The 23,722-nt window shown below is 40.8% G+C and overlaps 1 protein-coding gene across 24 annotated transcripts in view; it reads left to right on the forward strand.

Moving 5' to 3' along the window:
• Nucleotides 1-16,877, forward strand: part of LOC139418051 (discs, large homolog 2 (Drosophila)) — a 290,161-nt gene extending 273,284 nt beyond the window's left edge. For 12 of the 24 annotated variants that reach the window (XM_071167181.1, XM_071167191.1, XM_071167189.1 and 9 more), the window contains 11 exons: nt 3,115-3,229; nt 3,325-3,501; nt 3,980-4,055; nt 6,744-6,843; nt 8,888-8,938; nt 9,348-9,449; nt 11,913-11,936; nt 12,986-13,158; nt 14,848-14,960; nt 15,323-15,414; nt 15,968-16,877. In XM_071167181.1, the coding sequence (XP_071023282.1) occupies nt 3,115-3,229; nt 3,325-3,501; nt 3,980-4,055; nt 6,744-6,843; nt 8,888-8,938; nt 9,348-9,449; nt 11,913-11,936; nt 12,986-13,158; nt 14,848-14,960; nt 15,323-15,414; nt 15,968-16,074 (1,130 nt within the window). In that variant the 3' untranslated portion in view covers nt 16,075-16,877. Of the gene's footprint in view, nt 1-3,114; nt 3,230-3,324; nt 3,502-3,979; nt 4,056-6,743; nt 6,844-7,352; nt 7,399-8,887; nt 8,939-9,347; nt 9,450-11,912; nt 11,937-12,985; nt 13,159-14,847; nt 14,961-15,322; nt 15,415-15,967 lie in introns of all 24 variants that reach the window. The other 12 variants (XM_071167182.1, XM_071167195.1, XM_071167183.1 and 9 more) reach the window with 9 other exon arrangements.
• The last annotated feature ends 6,845 nt before the right edge of the window (nt 16,878-23,722 follow it).

Below are 23,722 nucleotides of genomic sequence, written 5' to 3' on the forward strand. Positions count from 1 at the left end.
AGGTGTTTGGGGATTGTGCTCTACTATACTTGGATAGCAGCCAATGGATGTTAACACTGCTGCCTGCATACTCCTTGTTACAAACACCTTCCCAATTGGCCTCTCCTCTATCCATCCTTCAGCTTGCCAGATGAGAAAGATATTCCTTCCCCCATGCATGTTGGCTTGCTTACTGATGCACTGGGCAAAGTCAGAGGACTGTGAGTGAGCGTGCTGAGTGAGCGTGCTGAGTGAGCGTGCTGAGTGAGTGAGCGTGCTGAGTGAGTGAGCATGCTGAGTGAGCGAGCGTGCTGAGTGAGCGAGCATACAGTATCCAGGCGAACAGAAGACAGGAAGACAGCACCCAGTGTGAGACAGACTAGTAGTAGCAGAGAAAGGAGGATAGAGGAGCTGAAGCACACACAGAGAGGTATGTGTGCTAGTCAGCTGTGTGTCTGTGCCTGTGTTGTGTGGTTGTGTATGAGAAAGAGAGGAGAATTGTGAATGAAGTTGGTGTGTGTATGCATTGCTTTGTTCTCTGCATGCTGTGTTGTAATGAAGAGTATAGGTACCAACATTTGTTTTACTCCAGGGACTAAAGCTTAAGTGGAACAAAACAAGATTAGACACATCTCAAATTAAGACGGTAGTTGCATCTTTGTCAAACTATACAAAGCTTGAGGAATGGATCTTGTTACAATTTATTACAAAAAATGTTTTTAGAGACACTCAAAGGTTTTTCTACAGATGACACTACTCTGTTGACACATTACAATACCTGTTTTAGAACCTCATCTAGTTACAGCACTGAATCATTTTCTATATTTTTCTTTCTTTCTGTCTCTCGCTCTGCATTGTTTTCCTGCTGGTTGCAATGCGCATTATTATCTCTCTCATTGAAGGGACAGCTCTGCCAGCCAAGCCTGTGCGAATCTGCTCTTGTTCTCCCCTAAATCTCTGGTGTCTGGGAAGAAATTGGCTTTAAGACTCAGATTCCCTCTTTGGATGATTTGTGTAGTATTATTTTTTATAAAACCTTTTGATTATACCTGTTTATCTAGATGATGAACTCTCTCAGTCCAAAGGTTAGTCTGATTGACTGGGTCATGCGCTCTCAGTCCTGCCTAGCTGACTGCTGTACGAGGTGCATGTGGGCTTTAGGCTGAGGTGAGTCTCTCTGCCTCATTAGCTGCATAGCTGCTCTGAGCTGTAGAGGCAATTGCTGCAGCAGTGTTTCAGTTCAGGGATAGTTCACCCAAATTACTCTCCCACATATAATGATTGTATGTGGACAAGTAGACTGCAATCCCCTCTTTTCCATCTGATTTACCTAGCAACGGTCACCAATCGTTGACTCGCATCCAAATCGTTTTACAGTAGCTTTAAAGAAACTTCAGAGACTGGGATGATTTGGGCTGCTAGGGGGACTTTAAGCTTTGAGCCTTTTTCCAAATATCAAACGAGCAAAGAGCTATAAGTATGTACATTTTCTACAGTGCCACCAGGTGGCTTAATGCTTCCATAGCACTCCTATAGGCTACTGTCCTTACCTAAATCAAATCAAATGTATTTATATAGCCCTTCGTACATCAGCTGATATCTCAAAGTGCTGTACAGAAACCTAGCCTAAAACCCCAAACAGCAAGCAATGCAGGTGTAGAAGCACGGTGGCTAGGAAAAACTCCCTAGAAAGGCCAAAACCTAGGAAGAAACCTAGAGAGGAACCAGGCTACATCTACATTATGCATACCGAATTACAAACCCGAGTTGAGTCAATCTGATTTACAGTTCATGAGAAGAAGATGTCTGAAGGTTTTTGTGGACATTTGGTTTGGATGGGAATGCAAGGGGCCTCACAGCAGTTCTAAGAGCAACATTTAGGAGAACTATCTGAGCTTTCTATACTGTATGTTCAGAGTGTTCACTCAATATGAAGGTGTAAGGGGAAGTTTCACTAAGGCTAGATTCAATCCGGACAGAGGAAGATCCGCACTATAGCGCAATTTAAATGTAAAGGTAATTTCAGATTGAGCCGACAAATGCAGCATTTACCTTCAATGCAGTATCCGGGAACGCAGGAACAGCTCCAGACCATTATTCCTCCTCAACCAGACCACTTTACAGTTGGCACTATGCAATGGGGCAGGTAGCCTTCTCCTGGTATCTGCCAAACCCAGATTCGTCCGTCAGACTGCCAGATGATGAAGCGTGATTCATCGCTCCAGAGAACGTGTTTTCACTGCTCCAGAGTCCAATGGCGGCGAGCTTTACACCACTCCAGCCGACACTTGGCATTGCACATGGTGATCTTAGGCTTGTGTACAGCTGCTCGGCCATGGAAACCCATTTCATTAAGCTCCTGACGAATAATTATTTTGCTGACGTTGCTTCCAGAGACAGTATGGAATTCGGTAGTGAGTATTGCAAACGAGGACAGACGTTTTAACGTGCTTCAGCACTAGCTGGTCCCGTTCTTTGAGCTTGTGTGGCCTACCACTTTGCGGCTGAGTCATTGTGCTCTTAGACATTTCTACTTCACAATAACAGCCCTTACAGTTGACCGGGGCAGCTCTAGCAGGGTAGAAATTTGACAAACTGACTTGTTGGAAATGTTGCACCCTATGACTGTGTCACATTGAACGTCACTGAGCTCTTCAGTAAGGCCATTCTACTGCCAATGTTTGTATTTGGAGATTGCATGGCTGTGTGCTCGATTTTATACACCTGTCAGTCAGAAACAGGTGTGGCTGAAATAGCCGATTACACTCATTTGAAGGGGTGTCCACATACTTTTGTATATATGGTGTATTTTACATGGTAATACATATTGTACATGCATCATCAATCAATATAAAGAAGTTGAAAACATTGGTTCTGTCCATTTGAAATGTAAGCAGTTTAATTTGTTTCCCTCTCAATGTTTACTGATGCACATTAAATGTCACCAAAATCCTTTAGGGTTGCATCCTAAATGGCACCCTATTCCCTACACAGTGCACTACTTTTGACCATGGCCAACCTAGGTTACTGTTCTGAACAGATTATCCTCCCTTTCCTTTGCAATGTAGAGCAGTCTACATTGAGTGTAAACAGAACATTATTGTAATCCTGGGTGTTGTTGTCTTTCACTTGCAGAGTACGGGCGTTTCGAGGCCAAAATCCATGATCTGCGGGAACAGATGATGAACCATAGCATGAGCTCTGGGTCCGGATCCCTCCGAACCAATCAGAAACGCTCCCTTTACGTCAGGTGGGTCTCTTTTGGACTTAGTTAAAGTCATCATGAATAGATGGCATTAACGTCATTTTTCTATAATAGCATGTCTCCCTCTGACTCCCTCACAGGGCACTGTTCGACTATGAAAAGGCCAAAGACAGTGGACTCCCTAGCCAGGGCCTCAGCTTCAGGTATGGGGACATCCTCCATGTCATCAACGCCTCAGACGATGAATGGTGGCAGGCCCGGAGGGTGACCCCTGATGGGGACAGCGAAGAGATGGGGGTCATCCCCAGCAAGAGGAGGTAAGTGGTGGATTTGCTAAACTAAACGTCAAAGTGCTTAACCAAAAGGTTAGCTTCTGGGGGACAGTGGACTCTACGTCCCTACCTTTTCGCAAAATGTACCTGTGAGTGGCTGAAAGAAAAATATTCTTCATTCCTGTTCCAGCAACAAAATTAACATTTGTTGTATCATTTTACTGCAAGAAAAACGTAATTCTACAACTTTTAAATTAGGCTTCATGTGAGAGATTATACAGGTCTACTGTATCCAAGCCTACAGCATTTAACCCATCTCAAGAGGTGCAATAGGTGTGGTAGACCAGGGGGTGCTGCTGCACCTGGTAGACCAGGGGGTGCTGCTGCACCTGCATATGACAACTGAGTGACAAGCACAAACATTGTTTTAAAACAAATTAATTCCAGCAGATAGCGTTGGAGAAATGGAAAACCCACTGTAGCATGACTGTTTTTGTCCATGTGTCTGTCCTGATACTGGCAGGGTTGAGAGGAAAGAACGAGCTCGACTAAAGACAGTGAAGTTCAATGCCAAACCGGGAACCATCGATTCCAAAGGGGTAAGTGCTAAGATCTTATACTAAGGACTGGCAAGCCAACTTAACTTTTGAAGGAAGACATTTTCTGAAATGGAAGTGGTTGTAACCCCATATATCAATAGCTTCTAAACCTCTAAACCTTTGTTTTTGTCTTAATACACGTGAAATGTGGATGTGTAACGTTATCAAGAGCAACTTTCAGATTTCACATCAGGTTTCTCAGATTTCCCCTCGCATTAGGAGAAGTTGTGATAGTAATGTATGTTCATCTAAAGCATTAGCCCGAGGTCTCTCTGCCTGTGTGGCAAAGACATCACATCTCTGCAGCAGCACCTTCTCCCTGACAGCTTTACCTCACAGCCCTTACCCTAAATAAACATTGCACATTGTATAATTTGATTTTTTTGTGAAGCATTAGAGGCTATTTTTTCCTTTAATGTCATATCGGTCCCTGGGCCACCCTCTGCAGAAGCCAAATCACCATACATCCTTCAAACTCTTTGTCCATTTTGGACATAACAGCAGGACATTTGGCCGTGTTCCTCAGTGTTTTTGCATGCCTATGTTACAAGTAACGAGTAGATTTTGGAGGGTTAGATCATACAAATGTATTTAAATGTTTAACAGATGCCTCTCTTCACATTTCTCAAAAATATTGAAAAGTTGTACTGACATTTTGCACGGTTATAGCTAAAATAATGTCCATAAGCTTCCAGTAAAGAGATACACAACTTACCCTTGGATTATAGCTGAACTATACTTATTTTAGTCTCCCCAATAGGCTAACATCTCTTGATTAGGTCTCCAGGTGTTGAACTTTTCGCTACACCTGCAATAACATCTGCTTAACATGTGTATGTGACCAATACAATTTGAGAAACAGATGCCTCACAAGTACTCAATTGGCAGCTTCATTAAATAGTACCCGCAAACACCCGTCTCAACGTCAACAGTGAAGAGGCGACTCCAGGATGCTGGCCTTCTAGGCAGAGTTCCTCTGTCCAGTGTCTGTTCTTTTGTCCATCTTAATCTTTTCTTTTTATTGGCCAGTCTGAGATATGGCTTTTTCTTTAAATCTCTGCCTAGAAGGCCAGCATCCCAGAGTCACCTCTTCACTGTTGATGTTAAGACTGGTGTTTTGCGGGTACTATTTAATGAAGCTGCCAATTGAGGACTTGTGAAGCGTCTGTTTCTCAAACTAGTCACTAATGTACTTGTCCTCTTTCTCCGTTGTGCACCGGGGCCTCCCACTCCTCTATGTATTCTGGTTAGAGCTAGTTTGCGCTGTTCTGTGAAGTGAGTAGTACACAGCGTTGTACAATATCTTCAGTTTCTTGCCAATTTCTCAAATTGAATAGCCTTCATTTTTCAGAACAAGAATAGACTGATGAGTTTATTCTTTGTTTCTGGCCATTTTGAGCCTGTAATCAAACCCACAAATGCTGATGCTCCAGATACTCAAATAGTCTAAAGAAGGACAGTTTTATTGCTTCTTTAATCAGAATAACAGTTTTCAGCTGTGCTAACATAATTGCAAAAGGGTTTTCTAATGATCAATTGGCCTTTAAAAATGATACATTTGGATTAGCTAACACAGCGTGCCATTGGAACACAGGAGTGATGGTTGCTGATAATGGGCCTACGTAGATATTCCATCAAAGAATCTGCCGTTTCCAGCTGCAATAGTCATTTACAACATTAACAATGTCTACACTGTATTTCTGATCAATTTGTTGTTACTTTAATGGACAAAAATGTTTGCTTTTCTTTCAAAAACAAGGACATTTCTAAGTGACCCCAAACTTTTGAACAGAAGTGTACGTAGTTAAGGCTGGTATTGAACCAGTTTCGGTGATCATTGCTGGTTTAACGATTATACCTTTAGAATCGGATTTATGAAGCACATGCATGCAAATGAGTATTCATCACAAATAAACATCACAACTGCAATTCCTTCTTTCTCTTCCACGCCACCTCCTAGCTTCTCAAACAGCGCTATGCACAACTTCTCTCCTTTAATTTTGTTTGTTTGTAATTTAACACTCACAACATTTGATCAATCTGACCCCTTCGTATCATAATTCTTTATATGTTTGTTAATTTAGGATTTGATATCTTCACAAGCCTATCTAAATATATAGTTTGAGGCAACAATGACCTGATTTCTTTCAGCCATGGCATGGGATCTCATCCTTCCACCTCCTGGAGTTCTAACCTGCATGATTGTTGGACATCATTTGTATCACAGCCATGTTCCTAATGTCATAGCATGATCCTGTTAACGTCTTTGCTGCATGGCATACCACATATTGGCATTTATCTGTGTGTTTGACACGTGTTCTCTGATTTTGTTTTATTTTCAAGTGTTTGAGAATGTCTTGGGTGCAATTGTGCACATGAAGTAAATGATGGCAAATTATTATGTTATCATCGAACAGACAAACAAAATGAGATATTTGTGAAATGTCATGATTAATTCATGATCATTTGAATTAGCTAAAGCAACATATTTATATGATTAGGTTATAATTCAACCCTGCTCTGATGGATGAATCATCTAGTGTAATGTCAGTCCTGTAGTCCATTTCTGGTGACCACGCCATAATTTCTTCATGTCCCACATATTGCAGCTAGTTGGTTTGTCAGCATGAATATGACAACAATTAGAGCTCCCTGTTTGCCCCACCCCATGCTTTCTTTCCTCCACAGTCATTCAATGACAAGCGTAAAAACAACTTCATCTTTACACGAAAGTTCCCATTCTACAAGAACAAGGAGTTGGGTGAGCAGGATGGCAGTGATTCAGAACGTAAGTAGGCTTGAACACACACACACACTGACACAGGTACACACACTGACACAGGTACACACATCGACACAGGTACATATAGGTGACATATAAATTGTGGAGACGTGTGCAGGGATAGGGTTTTCACGGAGGTCCCCTTCCTATCTTTCTTTTTTCTCTCTCTGTTGGCTCTGGTGCAGTGATGGTGTCTGGGTGCTCAGATCAGGATCAACACTGAGCAGTCACCAGTGGTTCCTCAAAAACTACCCCGGCCATCATCTATCACAAAGTGGTCCAATTATCTGATATGACTTTTTTTATTTTTAAATACAGTTTATAACAGGTTATGACCGGTTCAGGCTGGTCGTCTTGTGTCTGAACTGAGACAGATGATCTGAGCTCGGCTAACTAATCTTGCCTTTCAGGATTTCACAGTTTCCCCTCTTTAATGCCACCTACCTCTTCCTTCCACCTTTCTGGCTATCCCTGCCCTGTCTCCTTGTCTTTGCTCTCTTGGGACGGCCATGTAGGACATCCCAGGAATAGGTGACGACGGGTATGGGACGAAGACGCTGAGTAAGTTGGTTGAGGAATGGTCCTGTCTGTACAGTCAAGCAACACTCCCCTCCCCCCAACACATTTCTCTTTTGACTTTGTGTTTGTTTCCTCCCTCTTTATTTTTTTTGTTCCCTTATTGACTCATTTTGATAGCCTGTTTGCATGCTTCAGTATGACCTCTCAGTTTTTGTCCTGATTGTCTTGGTTTCTGTCACCTCCCATGCTAACTCTGACATTGTTTGCAAATCACAAAAAAGAAAGACATAAAAAAAGTGTTTGAGTTGTCTGGAAATACATTTTGTGTTTTTATCATGTAACTAGTCTGTTCATTGTCTCTTTCTATAACAGACACAGCTGTTTGGGTGTACTCTTGGGCAGCTGAATGTGATCACCTATTTTTAGGCCAGCATGCTGAGGTGTTCGTACTGTCAATGCTGTGTATATTTGTGCCTTTAAATGATTTCACATAGTACATTTTTTATGTTCTCTGTAATCTAGGATCCATGATCTTCCTCTATTTTGATGTATTGTTGAATCCCATGAAAATATGAGGTGCAAAGTGGAAGGGAAAAGTGCTCTTACCTCCCATGTCTTGCTAGCTACGGTAGTCTCTTAACCCTTTACACTCGTACCCATATACTGGTTCAAAATGGCATATTTGGGCACTAATAAGCAGGGGTTGGAACCAAAATTATGAACAGAACCACATTTTTTTTTGTTCTCTTTCACTGTTCCAACCAGCAAAATAAAATTCTGAACCTGTTCAAATCCCCAAAAAGTACTGGTTTATATCGTTCCGTTCTGTTCCTTTTTTAACCTGTAAATCAACGTTTTTTTACATTTAGCTCATTAAATTACTTCACCAATCAGTGTGAATACAGCAGACAAGCTAGTTGTTCACATGCTGATTGGAAAGACAAGTGTGGCCTATGGCGCAAGATGCGACTGAAATTTGTCAGGTGGGGAGAGAGCGAGTGAGGGTTGAAGAGGAGGCTTAAAGCTCTGGGCATTAAAACGTCAGTACAGTAGCCTATGTTTCTGAGGGGGAGGGGCAGGTAGCCTAAACACGCACACACACACTGGCAACGATTTTTTTCACCATGCAGGCAGACACTATAATAGATTTATAAGGGATAGAGTGAGGGCTTTGCATAGGCGCTTTGTTGTGTTTTTTTTGTGGGACTAGAATAAAAATGCCTGGAACGTAAAATAACATTATTATCCGGTTCCCATCCTTTTAAAATAACGGTTCAGTTCCCGGAACCGTATGGATCACTTTCGTTCCCGGTTCCGTTTCTGTCCCCCCCAAAAAAAATATAAAAGGTTTTCGGTTCTGTTCCCTGAACCGGTTCCAACCAACTTCCAACTTCTTTATTCATCCAGATTGACATTTCTCCTGTCTTGGAACACTTGGTCAAGAGAATAAGCATGAACATGCATGTAATGTCCGTTTTAGTAACTTTTCTGTTTTATAGTAACTATTTTAGTTACTGTTTTATGTCACCAGGGAGTCAAGAGGACGTGATTCTCTCCTATGAGCCTGTCATTCGACAAGAGAGTGAGTCCTCTTCCAATCTTTTACCAGAGTGGTCCTTGATAATGCACTATTTCAGTCAGTGAAACATTAGCCGCTTGCACATTGTCACACTATATCTATGCACGCCAGTGTGTACAAGCACCACAGAGGTTTTAAAAATGAGACAAAACAATTGATTACTTCCTGTAACTCCTGCGAGGAAGATTCTGGAAAGTTCTTCCGTACTAGTTATTTACAGGAAGTAATCGCTTGTTGAGTCTCTAGACATCAAAACCTCTCTGGCACTAGTACGCATTGGCTTGCTCAGATATAGCTCAACCATGTTGTAGTGAAATTGCTTGCCCACATTTACTGTGGAGACTAATACTCAGTGCACAGTTATAACCTATTATGTCTGTAAATGAGTTGATTGACACATTTTATCTTACAGTTAATTACGCCAGACCCGTCATAATCCTTGGACCAATGAAAGACAGAATCAACGACGACCTGATATCCGAATTCCCTGACAAATTTGGCTCCTGCGTGCCACGTAAGTCCCTCTACCATCACAAGGAGACCAGTGGCCGTATGTATAACGCTTCTCAGAGTAGGAGCGCTGATTTAGGATCAGTTTTGCCTCAGGTCAAAATTGATAAGATTTCATGGACAGGGGGAACCTGGGCCCAGATTCACAAAACCTTCTTTGGAATACATTTCTTCTTAACTGCCATTTTCACCTTAAGTATAGACTTATGAAGAAAGTTAAGCAAAGTTGCTATTCCTCAATAAAGTTATTGGAAATGTTCATACGTTTTTTCCTATGTTTCTTCCTATGAAAAGAGTTAAGAAGAAATGGGATTCTTGAAAATAATGTTTTAGGATATTCTTGAAAATGTACTCAACTTTAGGACAGCTAAACCCTTGTCTTGTGACAACTGGATACTTTTGTAACCATGAATGTTTTCTTGCGCCACTGCCACAGACACAGTTGGCTACCGGACATTTAAATGAACAATAATAATTAACAATATTCTAGAAGTATTAAATAGCTAGCGTTAGCTTGTTAATTTGCAAAGAAGAACATGGCTAACTTAGCTAACGTTAATGTCGTTAACTATGTTGGCTAATGTTGTTATGCGTTAGCTCTTACCGGTCACGCAGTCCCTCTACCACTGCCTCTCCTATCATGGACAAAACCTTCTCCTCCAGCTGGTCCACATGAATGGTTGATACCCCTCCCCCCATCCAGTCTTCTTCAACTCCCTGCTTCTCCCTTCTTAGCAGCCGACTTGATGTTGGACTACTGTCCCTTGCTATACCCCCGACGGTGGAGACAGACTTGGGCACTCTCGCCCATCCTCTCTTTTGGTCTCTGCAATGACCCTTCAGTCATCGAGTCTCCCCAACAGCAACCTTTTCCTGGCTGCTATTTCCTCCACCATCACTTCAAGCTCTTGTTTTTTTGCGCTTTCCTTGGTTATCCATTTTTGTGTTGATATACAGTAGCTAGTCTGACGGCTGTAATGTGTGAAAAATAAACTTTGTTTTTTAAACTTTATTATATCTATCATCCCTGTCACATAAGCTTATTTATTGGTTTCAAGCTCGTCGCTAATGTCAATGCCACATAAGAAGATAGTTCTTAGGAAAGATATTTACGAAGCTCTTCAGAAAACGATGAATTCCTAAGAACATTTTGAGGAATTGCACTTACAAACTATCTTATGGACTTATTTTTTTTCGTAAGTAGTGTTTTGTGAATCTGGCCCCTGATCCTGGATCAGCACTTATACTCTGAGACGCTTGATACATATGGCCCCAGTCTACCAGGCTGTCTCAGGGTGGACACAGTTGCTGCATCAAGAATACATTGTGTGATCATGTGCCCTTGTGATTAGCTCTCCCTAATAAATTCCACCGTGCTGCCAATATACCATTGTAGTTTTATTTTATACCCATCTTCTTTATTTGCTATGTTGTTATAGTGTTTGATTCAAAGCTATTAATTTTCCCCCCATACATGTTTTGTTGGGTTCTTTGATTGGTATTATACATACTTCGTTAAAGCGGTCCTAATAGCAGGCCTATGATTCATTCCTGAAAAAGTTTTGGATCCTTATGAGAGTTTTTGCTCCTGTTTGATTTTGTTAATCAGGAGACTGAATGTAATGTAATGAAAATAATCTTGAAAACGTGGATTTTTGGGACAGTATTAAAAGTTGACTAAGTAAGGAATAATCAACGAGGGGCTATGCATTCTATGGAAAATAATGAACAACGTGGAAGGTGTGTAGCGCGTCGTGGATCTGACCTTCCACAGAGTTGCATTATTTTCCAGAGATCGCATAGAGCCTCAAGTTGATTATCCCTTTTATACCATGGCTATAATTGAATACATTTGTCACTAGAAATGTGTTCATTTGCTGGTAGAAATGTGTTCAACATCCACTAGAGTAGCTCTATAATGCCCTTCAAGCCAATCAGAAAGGAGTATTCAACAATTCCATGGTATAATTAAACAATAAGGCACGAGGGGGTGTGGTATATTGCCAATATACCACAACTAAGGGTTGTTCTTAGGCACAACGCATCGTGGAGTGCCTGGACACAGAACCTTAGCTGTTGTATATTGGCCATATACCACAAACCTCCGAGGTGCCTTAATGCTATTATAAACTGGTTATCAACGTAATTAGAGCAGTAAAAATAAATGTTTTGTCATACCCGTAGTATGCGGTCTGATATACCATGGCTGTCAGCCAATCAGCATTCAGGGCTCGAACCACCCAGTTTTTAATGAGGAATATTTACAAACAATTGTTTGAGTTATATGACCTTTTAAATACAGTTTTTCAGTATAATGATAGTATTTCATACTAATGTATATTTCAAAGAACTGTCCACACCACTGTCTGCTTGATGTCATATTTTTATTTTGATCGTCATTGTTTTGATTTGGTTTGTTTTAATTGATTTATCTTTTTATTCCATCTATTTTTTTAACCATGTAAAGCGGCTAACTGTTCAGGGCAGCCAGGTAAGTGAGCCCCTTAGTTGCTGGTATACAGAATGTAGTGTAACTAAATTATTGGTTAATACAATGTAGTGAAAGGAAGTAGAATATGTTCCACACTGTTGTAAGTAGTAGATTGAAAATGGACTTAGAGTAGAAATTGCAGTATTGACATTTTTAAAATACTCCAAATGCCTCTCTACACATAGTTACCAGGAGATGTACAGATTCATTGTGGGGAATGGGGAAATTTCCCTTCTCACTATTAAATCTATACATTTTTAACAGTGCGATGGAGAATCTATAGATTTCCAGTGGAATCGCTAGATTTCCCTATTTTACACATTTACCATAACACATCAGATTGAACAAAATGCACATTTACAGTATCAGTAACATACTGGGTTTACATTCAAATCACCCTGCAAACACCAGATCTTAGCTTAGGTGCACTACTTTTTATGCTTTCAAAACACTATCATGGTATTTTGAAACATTTTCAGTGCATAATTAGTTTGTTTACACAAACTGGTATAATAGTTGCGTTTATGTACAGTATCTATACTGTAGTCACACTGTACCTGCCTATGTAACTATAATACAAATAAAAGGTACTACGCTTCGATCACACCCACAGCGTCATTGCATTTTGGTACAACAGAATTACATTCGTTTCCAATGAAACGCTGCGTTTGCCTTGCAGCATTGCGTTACAGAGGCGGTTGCAGTGCGTTCTGTGTGGTACATCCTTTGGATTTATCGAACGTTATGCATCAAACTGTATGTGTAGACGGCTTAACAGAAATGGTAGCAGAAGGTGAATGTTGAACTTTTGTTGCACACATATCCAGATGATGCTGCGTACTATTTTGTGCAAGGACTCTATCGGTGTGTTCGAAGTGTGGGATGTAGTGCCTTCTGAGATACTTCTAAATTGTTCAACCGATCACTATACGCTGCCCCCTCTATAACTCGCTCATCAAAATGTTGCACATTCAGTTAAACAGTTTCCTCCCTTTACATTGTACTTTCTGTATTATTTTAGCTTATTGTCTTCTCCTCTTGCATCAAAGATACCACTCGGTCGAGGAGGGACTACGAGGTCGATGGGCGGGACTACCATTTTGTAATGTCCAGAGAGCAGATGGAGCAGGACATCCAAGAGCACAAGTTCATTGAGGCGGGCCAGTACAACGACAATCTATATGGAACCAGTGTTCAGTCGGTCAAATATGTGGCTGAGAGGGTGAGTGTCACTGTCATTGAGATATACTGTATTTAGACAGTGTGTTTCAACAGGCAGAAGAATAACGGTGTCAGGCGGCGGTGCGCTAATCCAATGTTAACTTTTATGGCTTTTCCTAATGCCTCGATCACACCGACAATGTTATTGCATTTTGGTACAACAGAAGTACATTAATTTCCAATGGAAATGTTCTGTGTGGTGCATACATTGGATTTATTGAACGTGTGCGTCAAACTGTATGCGTCGACAGCTTGACAGAAATGGTAGCAGAAGGTGATTGTTGAACTTTTGCGCAAAAGTGCTACCAGTGTGATCAAGCCATAACCATTTCCTTAATTAACTTCACTGAAACGTTTTGTTGTTGTTGTATTTTACGATCTTGTCTCATCGCTGGAACTCCCCAACGGGCTCAGGAGAGGCGAAGGTGGAGTCACGCGTCCTTCGAAACATGACTCGCCTAACTGCGCTCCTTTACACCCGCCAGCTTAACCCAGAAGCCAGCCGCACCAATGTGTCGGAGGAAACACTGTTCAACTGGCGACCGGTGTCAGCGATGCAGTGCCTTAGACCGCTGAGTCACTCAGGAGGCCCCACTGAAACTATATCTAACATAATTCCTAATTCCTTAACCTAACCTAACCTTAACCCTACTACTACCTTAATACATATCGACCCCTATGCATTAACTAACAAAAATGTTCTGCTGGTCGAAAATACACTTTCATATTTAACACTGTTCAGGTTCCATTTAACTCTGTGGTTGTAGCATTGTGTTGATCTATATTTAATCCAGACAAAATGTGTGATGTAACCACACAAAAAGATCATACCAATATTTTTATTTTATTAGACCAATTTCAGAATTTTAAAATGTGGGTCTTTGTGTCTTATTGGACGAATAACTAAAAGGACAAGTAACTAAAAGGACAACCATGGTCTCCAAGCATATCTATTCCTTTGTATGTGTTAAATACCTCTTCTAATAAAGTATTATGTCAGAAACAGTTATTTGACTCAATCAAGGACATTATGTAAATTCAATGATATACACTTTGTGTACAAAACATTAAGGTTACCTGCACTTTCCATGACATAGAATGACCAGGTGAATGCTGGTGAAAGCTATGATCCCTTATTGATGTCACTGGTTAAATCCACTTCAAATCAGTGTAGATAAAGGGGAGGGGACAGGTTAAAGAATGATTTTTAAGCCTTGAGACAGTTGAGAGAGTGGATTGTGTTTGTACCATACAGAAGGTGAATGGGCATGACAAAATATGTCAGTGCCTTTGAACGGTAGGCGCACCGGTATGTGTCAAGAACTGCAACGCTGCTGGGTTTTTCACGCTCATCATTTTCCTGTGTGTATCAAGAATAGGCCACCACCCAAAGGACATCCAGCCAACTTTACACAACTGTGGGAAGCATTGGAGTCAACATGGGCCAATATCCCTATGGAATGCTTTTGACACCTTGTCCTGACGAATTTGGTATTTGGTATTTGATTAGGATCCCCATTAGCTGTTGCAAAAGTAGCAGCTACTCTTCAAATCAGTGTAGATAAAGGGAGCTGTTCTGAGGGCAAAAGGGGATGCAACTCAATATTAGGAATGTGCTCCTAATGTTTGTACACTCAGTGTATACTGTATAGAGTATGTACGTGTATAAACTGTCTCTTTCCTCTGTCAGCAGGGTAAACACTGCATACTGGACGTGTCAGGGAATGCCATAAAACGACTACAAGTAGCACAACTCTACCCCATTGCCATCTTTATAAAGCCTAGGTCCATTGATTCATTAATGTGAGTTCTCTCATATCCTAACTCATGAAAATATTACATAGCAGATGAGTTTATTACGGATATCCAATACAGGAGAAGGAGCTGACATCATTAAATTGAGTGCAGAATATATTTTTAAATGGGGAGGGGGTAAATCAGGCAATTAAGTGGAAATGGGAGTTGAATTGACAAATACCACATTAACTTAATGAACGTAATTCATAGTCCATACATGTGGAAATGTAGTTGCAGAGATTAGAACCTTTGGGACTGATTTCCCAGACACAGATTGAGCTTGCTTTTTAGTCCAGGACTAGGCATAATCTGTGTCCAGGAAACTGCCCCATGGTCTCTGATGCCTCACAACAAACCTTTGTTCCCAGGGAGATGAATAAGAGATTAACAGAAGAGCAGGCCAGGAAGACATTTGACCGGGCCATGAAGTTGGAGCAGGAGTTTGGCGAGTTTTTCACAGGTACAGTATCCATGAGTAAAGATGCACAATGTTCCTCTTTTTAGACAAAATAGATGTGAAAGTTGTAGTCTCAACCGTTGTTAATGTATTCAGTCCTGGGGCCTCATTTCTCAAGCCTCTGTGGATTACAAAGAAATTGGCCTACATGGAGATCCTACAATTAGATGGGAATTATTGATGTTCATCATTTCAATGATTAAACAGATCCCTACTGTAATTCTGCATATGTGAATGAGCATTACAAGCCTGCCTGGATAATGCCCTTCATTCACCTTTTATGGTGACAAATTATACCCTCATTTGCTGTATGGTTAGGAACTATTAGAACTAAACCACGGCAGTAAAAACCAAAAGAGCAGGTGTTAGCAGAATGTTTTAATCTTTTGCAGTGACTTTTTCAACCTTAACCTGTGGGACCACAATGTGTTCTATGGATGCAATTTATTATTATCACGAACAGTATGTACATGACAAAAAAAGATTTCCTTCTATTAGAAAATAATTTATAAATGGTTAGATCTGCCTGTACTGAATGTATCCCCTTGTTTTGCAGCCCTTGTTCAAGGAGACACCTTAGAAGACATTTATAACCACTGCAAAATGGTGATAGAGGAGCATTCAGGACCCTACATTTGGATCCCATCAAAAGAGAAATTATGAGAACACACCACTTTGGCAGGGATATTGGACTGCTAGATTCACAACATACTTTGTAACATATGTTCAACTGTAATGGTAATTTATATTGTTCATAATTATAGCCAATTAAACAGATTTTTTTTCTTATAGTTTCTTTTTTTTCCACTTTCAATATGAATGTTCCTGAATGTACACCACAACGTTTAAGACACATTTTTGGCCTAAAAAAATGGACTGTTTGTATATTTCATGTTTTTATTTTTAAAAATGCTAAGGAAATTTAATAAACAAGGGCATGTGTTCACGTCGACACTGCGTGGAATTTCACATGAATATTCGAAGATCGCCACGCCAATGAAGGAGGGGAAGGAAATAATATCAGCTTCTTTTGCTTCTCTCCACACAACAGCTAGCACTTTGTGTCCCCTGACACTCACCTCACATCAGTAGTTGACATTTTGTGTGACTTTAGCATCTATGGCCCTTGGACACAGTTCATCGTAATCCGCCTATTTTTACGTTCTTCTTATTATTTTTTTTATTATTTTGTGAATTCAGATTTGTTTGAAAATGTTTTCTTTTAATAAGAATTCTCAACTGTATTGTTTTTTGTTGTTGTGCGGATTATTTCTTAAAAAATACAATTATTGTTAAGATGCTTTGATTAGAATGAAGAATTAAGGGGGAAATCTACATTTAGGTGTAGGAAATGTGACATTATATTTTGCTATTTATATTGATAGAGGGCACAACAGCACAAAGTATTTATTATGAAGATATATAACTTTGATTAAAAAACAAATAAAACATCTGATCTTAATTGTTTAACATAGTGTGTGGTAGATTTAGAGATGATGGGGTTGTTATTTGAGAGTAAATGGAAAACTACAAGTCCCAAGTCCTTTGAGGACTGATAGTAAGTAATGTTCTGTGGTGAGCCTAAAGTCTTAATCCGTATATTCACAAAGCAGCCTAATGATAACTTTGCCACTTAGGAGCAATTCTTATCAGAATTCTGTCATTTTTCCCATAAGTGTAATACATTTTCTGAAAGTAATTCACAAATTCTCCCTTTGCGCACGTTCGCCACAAACTTCCCAACATTTGAATTCCCAGTGGCCTATTGCAGCATCTGGAAAGTGTCTGAAGTGAAATTTCACAAATTAAAAGTAAGTATCATCATGAATTACAGTAGGCCTATAACCAAATGCAATGTGCTTTGTTACTTTTTTTTCATTCATGAAACACATTTGGGGATTTTGATGAATGGAAGCTCCTGTGTCCGTTCAATTATTTAAAGAACTATAGTCTTGTATATCGGTTACAATTAAAGTAAATTAAAAGGATTATCGAATAGTATAAAGATTTCTTACCAGTCTTACGTTTATCAATCAATCTTATTTTATTTAGTGAACGCTGAAATGACAACATGCCTCTAACAGAGCTCTTAATTTAGGAGTGGTGGAGAGGACTTCTAAGGGCTTTAGAATTTTCTTAACTGTCAGCTTTTGCCATTACCAAGCCTAGACACATCAGCCTATTAAAGATCTTAAAAAACTAAAATATCTTGTGCCAATATTGCATTGATGAATCATTGACTAGGCTACTAGCTACTACTAACATTAGACAACATATAAGTTTTCGAATATATTACAAAATCCCCCGTTTTTGTGTATCTGTTTCACACATATCCATGTGCTTTTAAGGGAAAAAAGATAAGAGGTCCATGTTGTAAGTTTATCATATGTTGTAAAAAAACAAAGACCCTTACAGATTGGTCAAATAGAAGTCCTGTAGGATATTGTTATTGTCATCGCTCCAAGGTGGCACCATGCAAAGGTGCACTTTAACCATAGTTTCTCACGTGATGGAGGATTATTGTAATGCATATCCTATAACATGTTATAGGCCTACATGTAAGTGAAGCCAACATATGAATATACTAATGATTGCCTATACTGATGTCTCCTCGCCAGCAGAGGGCGTAATCACTCTATGGGTAGGCTCCACCAGGCTATCATTAGTGAATATCAAATCAAATGTATTTATATAGCCCTTCTTACATCAGCTGATGTCACAAAGTGCTGTACAGAAACCCAGCCTAAAACCCCAAACAGCAAGCAATGCAGGTGTAGAAGCACGGTGGCTAGGAAAAACTCCCTAGAAAGGCCAGAACCCAGGAAGAAACCTAGAGAAGAACCAGGCTATGAGGGGTGGCCAGTCCTCTTCTGGCTGTGCCGGGTGGAGATTATAACAGAACATGGCCAAGATGTTCAAATGTTCATAGATGACCAGCAGGGTCAAATAATAATAATCGCAGTGGTTGTCGAGGGTGCAACAGGTCAGCACCTCAGGAGTAAATGTCAGTTGGCTTTTCATAGCCAATCATTCAGAGTATCTCTACCGCTCCTACTGTCTCTAGAGAGTTGAAAATACCAGGTACGGCACAGTTAGCACGTCCGGTGAACAGGTCAGGGTTCCATTGCCGCAGGCAGAACAGTTGAAATTGGAGCAGCAGCATGGCCAGGTGTACTGGGGACAGCAAGGAGTCATCAGGCCAGGTAGTTCTGAGGCATGGTCCTAGGGCTCAGGTCCTCCTCCGAGAAAAAGAAAGAAAGAGACAAAGAAAGAAAGAGAAAGAGAGAGAGAATTAGAAAGAGCATACTTAAATTCACACAGGACATCGGATAAGACAGGAGAAATACTCCAGATATAACAAACTGACCCTAGCCCCCCGACACATAAACTACTGCAGCATAAATACTGGAGACTGAGACAGGAGGGATCGGGAGACACTGTGGCCCCATCTTACGATACCCCCGGACAGGGCCAACCAGGCAGGATATAAACCCACCCACTTTGCCAAAGCACAGCCCCCACACCACTAGAGGGATATCTTCAACCACCAACTTACCATCCTGAGAGGTTGAGTATAGCCCACAAAAGGTCACCGCCAGGTCACAACCCAAGGGGGGCGCCAACCCAGACAGGGAGATCACGTCAGTGACTCAACCCACTCAAGTGACGCACCTCTCCTAGGGACGGCATGGAAGAGCAACAGTAAGCCAGTGACTCAGCCCTGTAATAGGGTTAGAGACAGAGAATCTTAGTGGAGAGAGGGGAACCAGCCAAGCAGAGACAGCAAGGGTGGTTCGTTTCTCCAGTGCCTTTCCATTCACCTTCACACTCCTGGGCCAGACTACACTCAATCATAGGACCAACTGAAGAGATGAGTCTTCAATAAAGACTTAAACGTTGAGACCGAGTCTGCGTCTCTCACATGGGTAGGCAGACCATTCCATAAAAATGGAGCTCTATTGGAGAAAGCCCTGCTTCTATGATATAATGGGGGTCCACTTTCTATGATATAATAGAAGCCCTTCTTCTATGATATAATGGGGTCCTCAAACAATCGTTTAAGTGCATGCCGCCACCTACTGTGCTGGAATGTACGATCAATCATGATCTTCCCAATTCTGTACTACCATGAAAAGATTTACTAAAACAAAATAAATCCCTACTAACTTCTACCACACCCTCCCCCAAAACCCCTCCCCAACCCTATTAAACTATATCTATATCATGCTGAAACACTCCAGCCTTAGGATTGTTCAGGATGTCAACAACCATTTCAACAGTAACATCTGTTACCCCCAATATCTCTTTTGCCATCTCCACATGAGCCCACTCAGACACTCTTGACACTCATTCCATGTGCACAGTCCAATAGCACTACAAAAACATCCTTCTTCAGACACCCACATAGAGGTTGAAAAATCATCTCATGCAAGACAAAGGGAGTAATCTATCTCATCACCTGTTCATGCGGGAAACCCTACACATAGGACAAACGAAAAGACAATTAAATCAACGCATTGCTGAACACTGCAGCTCAATCTGGAGTAAGAACACTGACTATCCAGTAGTAGCTCACTTTGTTGAAGCGAACTGTCCTCTCTCCTCCCTCAAATACACAGGCATTGAGCATGTTGCTCTACCAAGGAAAGGAGGTAACATTGAGATCTTACTACTACAGAGGGAGGCCTACTGGATATCCTGTCTAAAAACATTGACCCCTAGTGGTCTGAATATTGACTTTGAGCTCAGGCCCTTCTTATGAACAATTATTTTAAATATTTTAAATCTTACAAATTAATATATTCTTTCTACAGCTTATCAGCGTACACCCAATATGTTCCCCCTGTTGACGAGGCTTATTATGCATAATGAAATTGGAAACAATTAAATATATGTGAAATTAAATGAATCAATGTATGTTGATGGTAATATTATGTACAATATCTAATTATGTTTCCATATGTTAACAATATATCATATATATATATAACAATATATTCAATATGCTGTAAACTATTGTCTTAACAGTTTCACTCAATTCTAATCAATTTAAGAATTATCACACACCCTCATTATTGTCATTGGTTGCATTAATTGCACAGTTTGTTTACATAACCTGGTTCAAGCGTTCATTACATTACCCTGAAGAAGGCACAGAAACAGTGTTTTATCCAATATATTACTGCGATAGAGATTCTTTATTTTTTAGAGCCGTCTCCACATGCACCTTCAACCTGCAATTACTGCTTTCCACAACCCGAGTCGTATTGATAACCTTACCAATAAAAGCTATGAAGTCAACTTTATTCATTATCAAAGTGTCCTTTGATACCGCACATCCATGAGCACAAGATTTCTGAGCGGGCCTCCAAAACATGCCAGGACCATCAGAAACACCAGCCCCGACATTAGGTCCACTTAATACAGGAGCAGCGATGAAAGCGCCATCATGCCACACTGTAACCAATCTGTCTTACAGCCTCTGCATACGATACATCATGACTCATTCTATATCTCTGAGCCTCTCTATGCACCTGACATCCACCAAATGCTGCACTATGTCAACACATAACTTTCTCATTGCTCCCACATTCACCGTAATCATGTTCCCCTCCACACTTGGCATATATTTTCTTTCCTTTACATTGAACAGCTACGTGTCCCATTCTTTGGCATGTAAAACACTGCAATGGGGACGGGACAAATTCTCTGACATTGAAACTAAGGAATCCTATCTGTACTTTCCCAGGCCTAACCTTCTCAAACCTCAGCAGCACTGATAAGACTTTCACTTCTTTGACCTTCTTTCCTACTGATCAATCTTTTGGCCTCAATCACTCTTCCTCCATTCACATTTTAATTGATATCATCTATAGGCATAGATATTGGGACCCCGATGATGACTCCCCCCAATCTAGCATAAGCACCAGGGACATGGCGTTTTAATCTTCATCCCATTAAGCTTTTCCATTTTCAAAATCTTTTCTTGATGAGCCTGGCGTACACAAAATATGAGCAATCTACCATTTCCAAAAAACCGAGCTAGTTTGACTTCACCTATCTCTTTCTCTACTGCATTAGTTAGTCAGATAGGGTGTAAATGTGGCCCTGTGGTCTCATCAAACACTATCACCACTTTCCAACTCTTGCTTCCTACCTTGGCCCTCGTTATACTTTCTTTACTAAACTCTCCACTGCTTTCTGTATCATGATCTCTCTTCTTCCTATGTCTTTCCACTACCGACCATTCCGGTCCTTGACCCTCATCTTCCCGCTCCATACCATCAGAATTGACACCAATATTGTTCGCATTCCAGCACAGCTGTTGCTTCACCAACCTTTTTTAAATGTTGTCCGCACTACACTATTACACACCAAGTTAGTCATAAATAGGGCACAACAAAGCCTTTTCCCCCTCAGGAGACTGAAAAGATTTGGGGTCCTCAGATCCTCAAAACGTTTTACAGCTACACCATCGAGAGCACTGGTTGCATCAATGCCTGGTATGGCAACTGATTGACCTCCGACCGCAAGGCACTATAGAGGGTAGTGCGTACGGCCCAGTACCTCACTGGGGCCAAGCCTCCTGCCATCCAGGACCTCTATACCAGGCGGTGTCAGAGGAAGGCACAAAAAATGGTCAAAGACACCAGGCACCCTAGTCATAGACTGTTATCTCTGGTACTGCACGGGAAGCGGTACCGGAGCTCCAAGTCTAGGTCCAAAAGGCTTCTTAACAGCTTCTACCCCCAAGCCATAAAACTTCTGAACAGCTAATCAAATGGCTACCCAGATTATTTGCATTGTCCCCCCCACCCTCTCTTTTACGCTGATGCTACTCTCTGTTTATTATCTATGCATAGTCACTTTAACTCAGAGGACTCGGCATGGACTCGGAGCTTCATGCGGGCCGAGCTCTTTCCGAGTCCGGCAAAATCATATTATACTGGGCTCCGGCTAACGGTACTTGGGGCAGAGTCCAATTGAGCTTCAGAGCTATTTGAGGTTTTAATTCGGCAGGTGATGAAATACACATTTTAAAAAACCAAGACATTTGATATATTTCACCTCTAAGTCATTGAGTTTGATAGGTCATTAAAAGCTACAATTTGTGACAGTCTCTGCGGTTCTATAGCTATCAGAGATGGCCCCTACTTTAGAGATTCTCTGATGCTATAAATGCTTTTGCTTTTATTACAGGCTATGGCAGAGTTTTTCATAGTTGCAGAAAGTTGTTCTCTTTCTCTCTCTGTGTCTGTGTGTCTGTCTGTCTGTCTGCATTATCCTTTGAAAATAGACATGTGAAAGGATTCTGGGGATGAGCACAGGAAAACCTGGTTTAGTCTGCTTTCCACCGGACACTGAGATTAATTGTATTTTCAGTCGGACAGTAACCTAAAACACAAGGCCAAATATACAATGGAGTTGTAGTAAACCCTTAGCCATGGTATATTGCGCATACAGTGCCTTGCAAACGTATTCATCTCCTTGGCATTCTTCCTATTTTGTGTCATTACAACCTGTAATTTAAATTGATTTTTATTTGGATTTCATGTAATGGACATACACAAAATAGTCTAAATTGTTGATGTGAAATGAAAATAATTACTTGTTTAAAAAATAAATTGAACAAATAAATGGAAAAGTGGTGCGTGCATATGCATTTCCCCCTTTTGCTATGAAGCCCCTAAATAAGATCTGGTGCAACCAATTACCTTCACAAGTCACATAATTAGTTAAATAAAGTCCACCTGTGTGCAATCTAAGTGTCACATGATCTTGTCACATGATCTCAGTATATATACACCTGTTCTGAAAGGCCCAAGAGTCTGTAACACCACTAAGCAAGGGGCACCACCAAGCAAGCGGCACCATGAAGATCAAGGAGCTCTCCAAACAGGTCAGGAACAAAGATGTGAAGTACAGTTCAGGTTTGGGTTATAAAAAAATATCTGAAACTTTGAACATCCCCTGGAACACCATTAAATCCATTATTAAAAAAGGGAAAGAACATGGCACCACAACAAACCTGCCAAGAGAGGGCTGCCCACCAAAACTCATAGACCAGGCAAGAAGGGCATTAATCAGAGAGGCAACAAAGGGACCAAAGATAACCCTGAAGGAGCTGCAAAGCTCCACAGCGGAGATTGGAGTATCTGTCCATAGGACCACTTTAAGCCGTATACTCCACAGAGCTTCACGGAAGAGTGTCAAGAAAAAAGCCATTGCTTAAAGAAAGAAATAAGCAAACATGTTTGGTGTTAGCCAAAAGGCTTGTGGGAGACTCCCCAAGCATATGGAAGAAAGTACT

The sequence above is a fragment of the Oncorhynchus clarkii genome, chromosome 10, assembly GCF_045791955.1.
Source record: "Oncorhynchus clarkii lewisi isolate Uvic-CL-2024 chromosome 10, UVic_Ocla_1.0, whole genome shotgun sequence".
NCBI classification, from domain to species: Eukaryota; Metazoa; Chordata; class Actinopteri; order Salmoniformes; family Salmonidae; genus Oncorhynchus; species Oncorhynchus clarkii.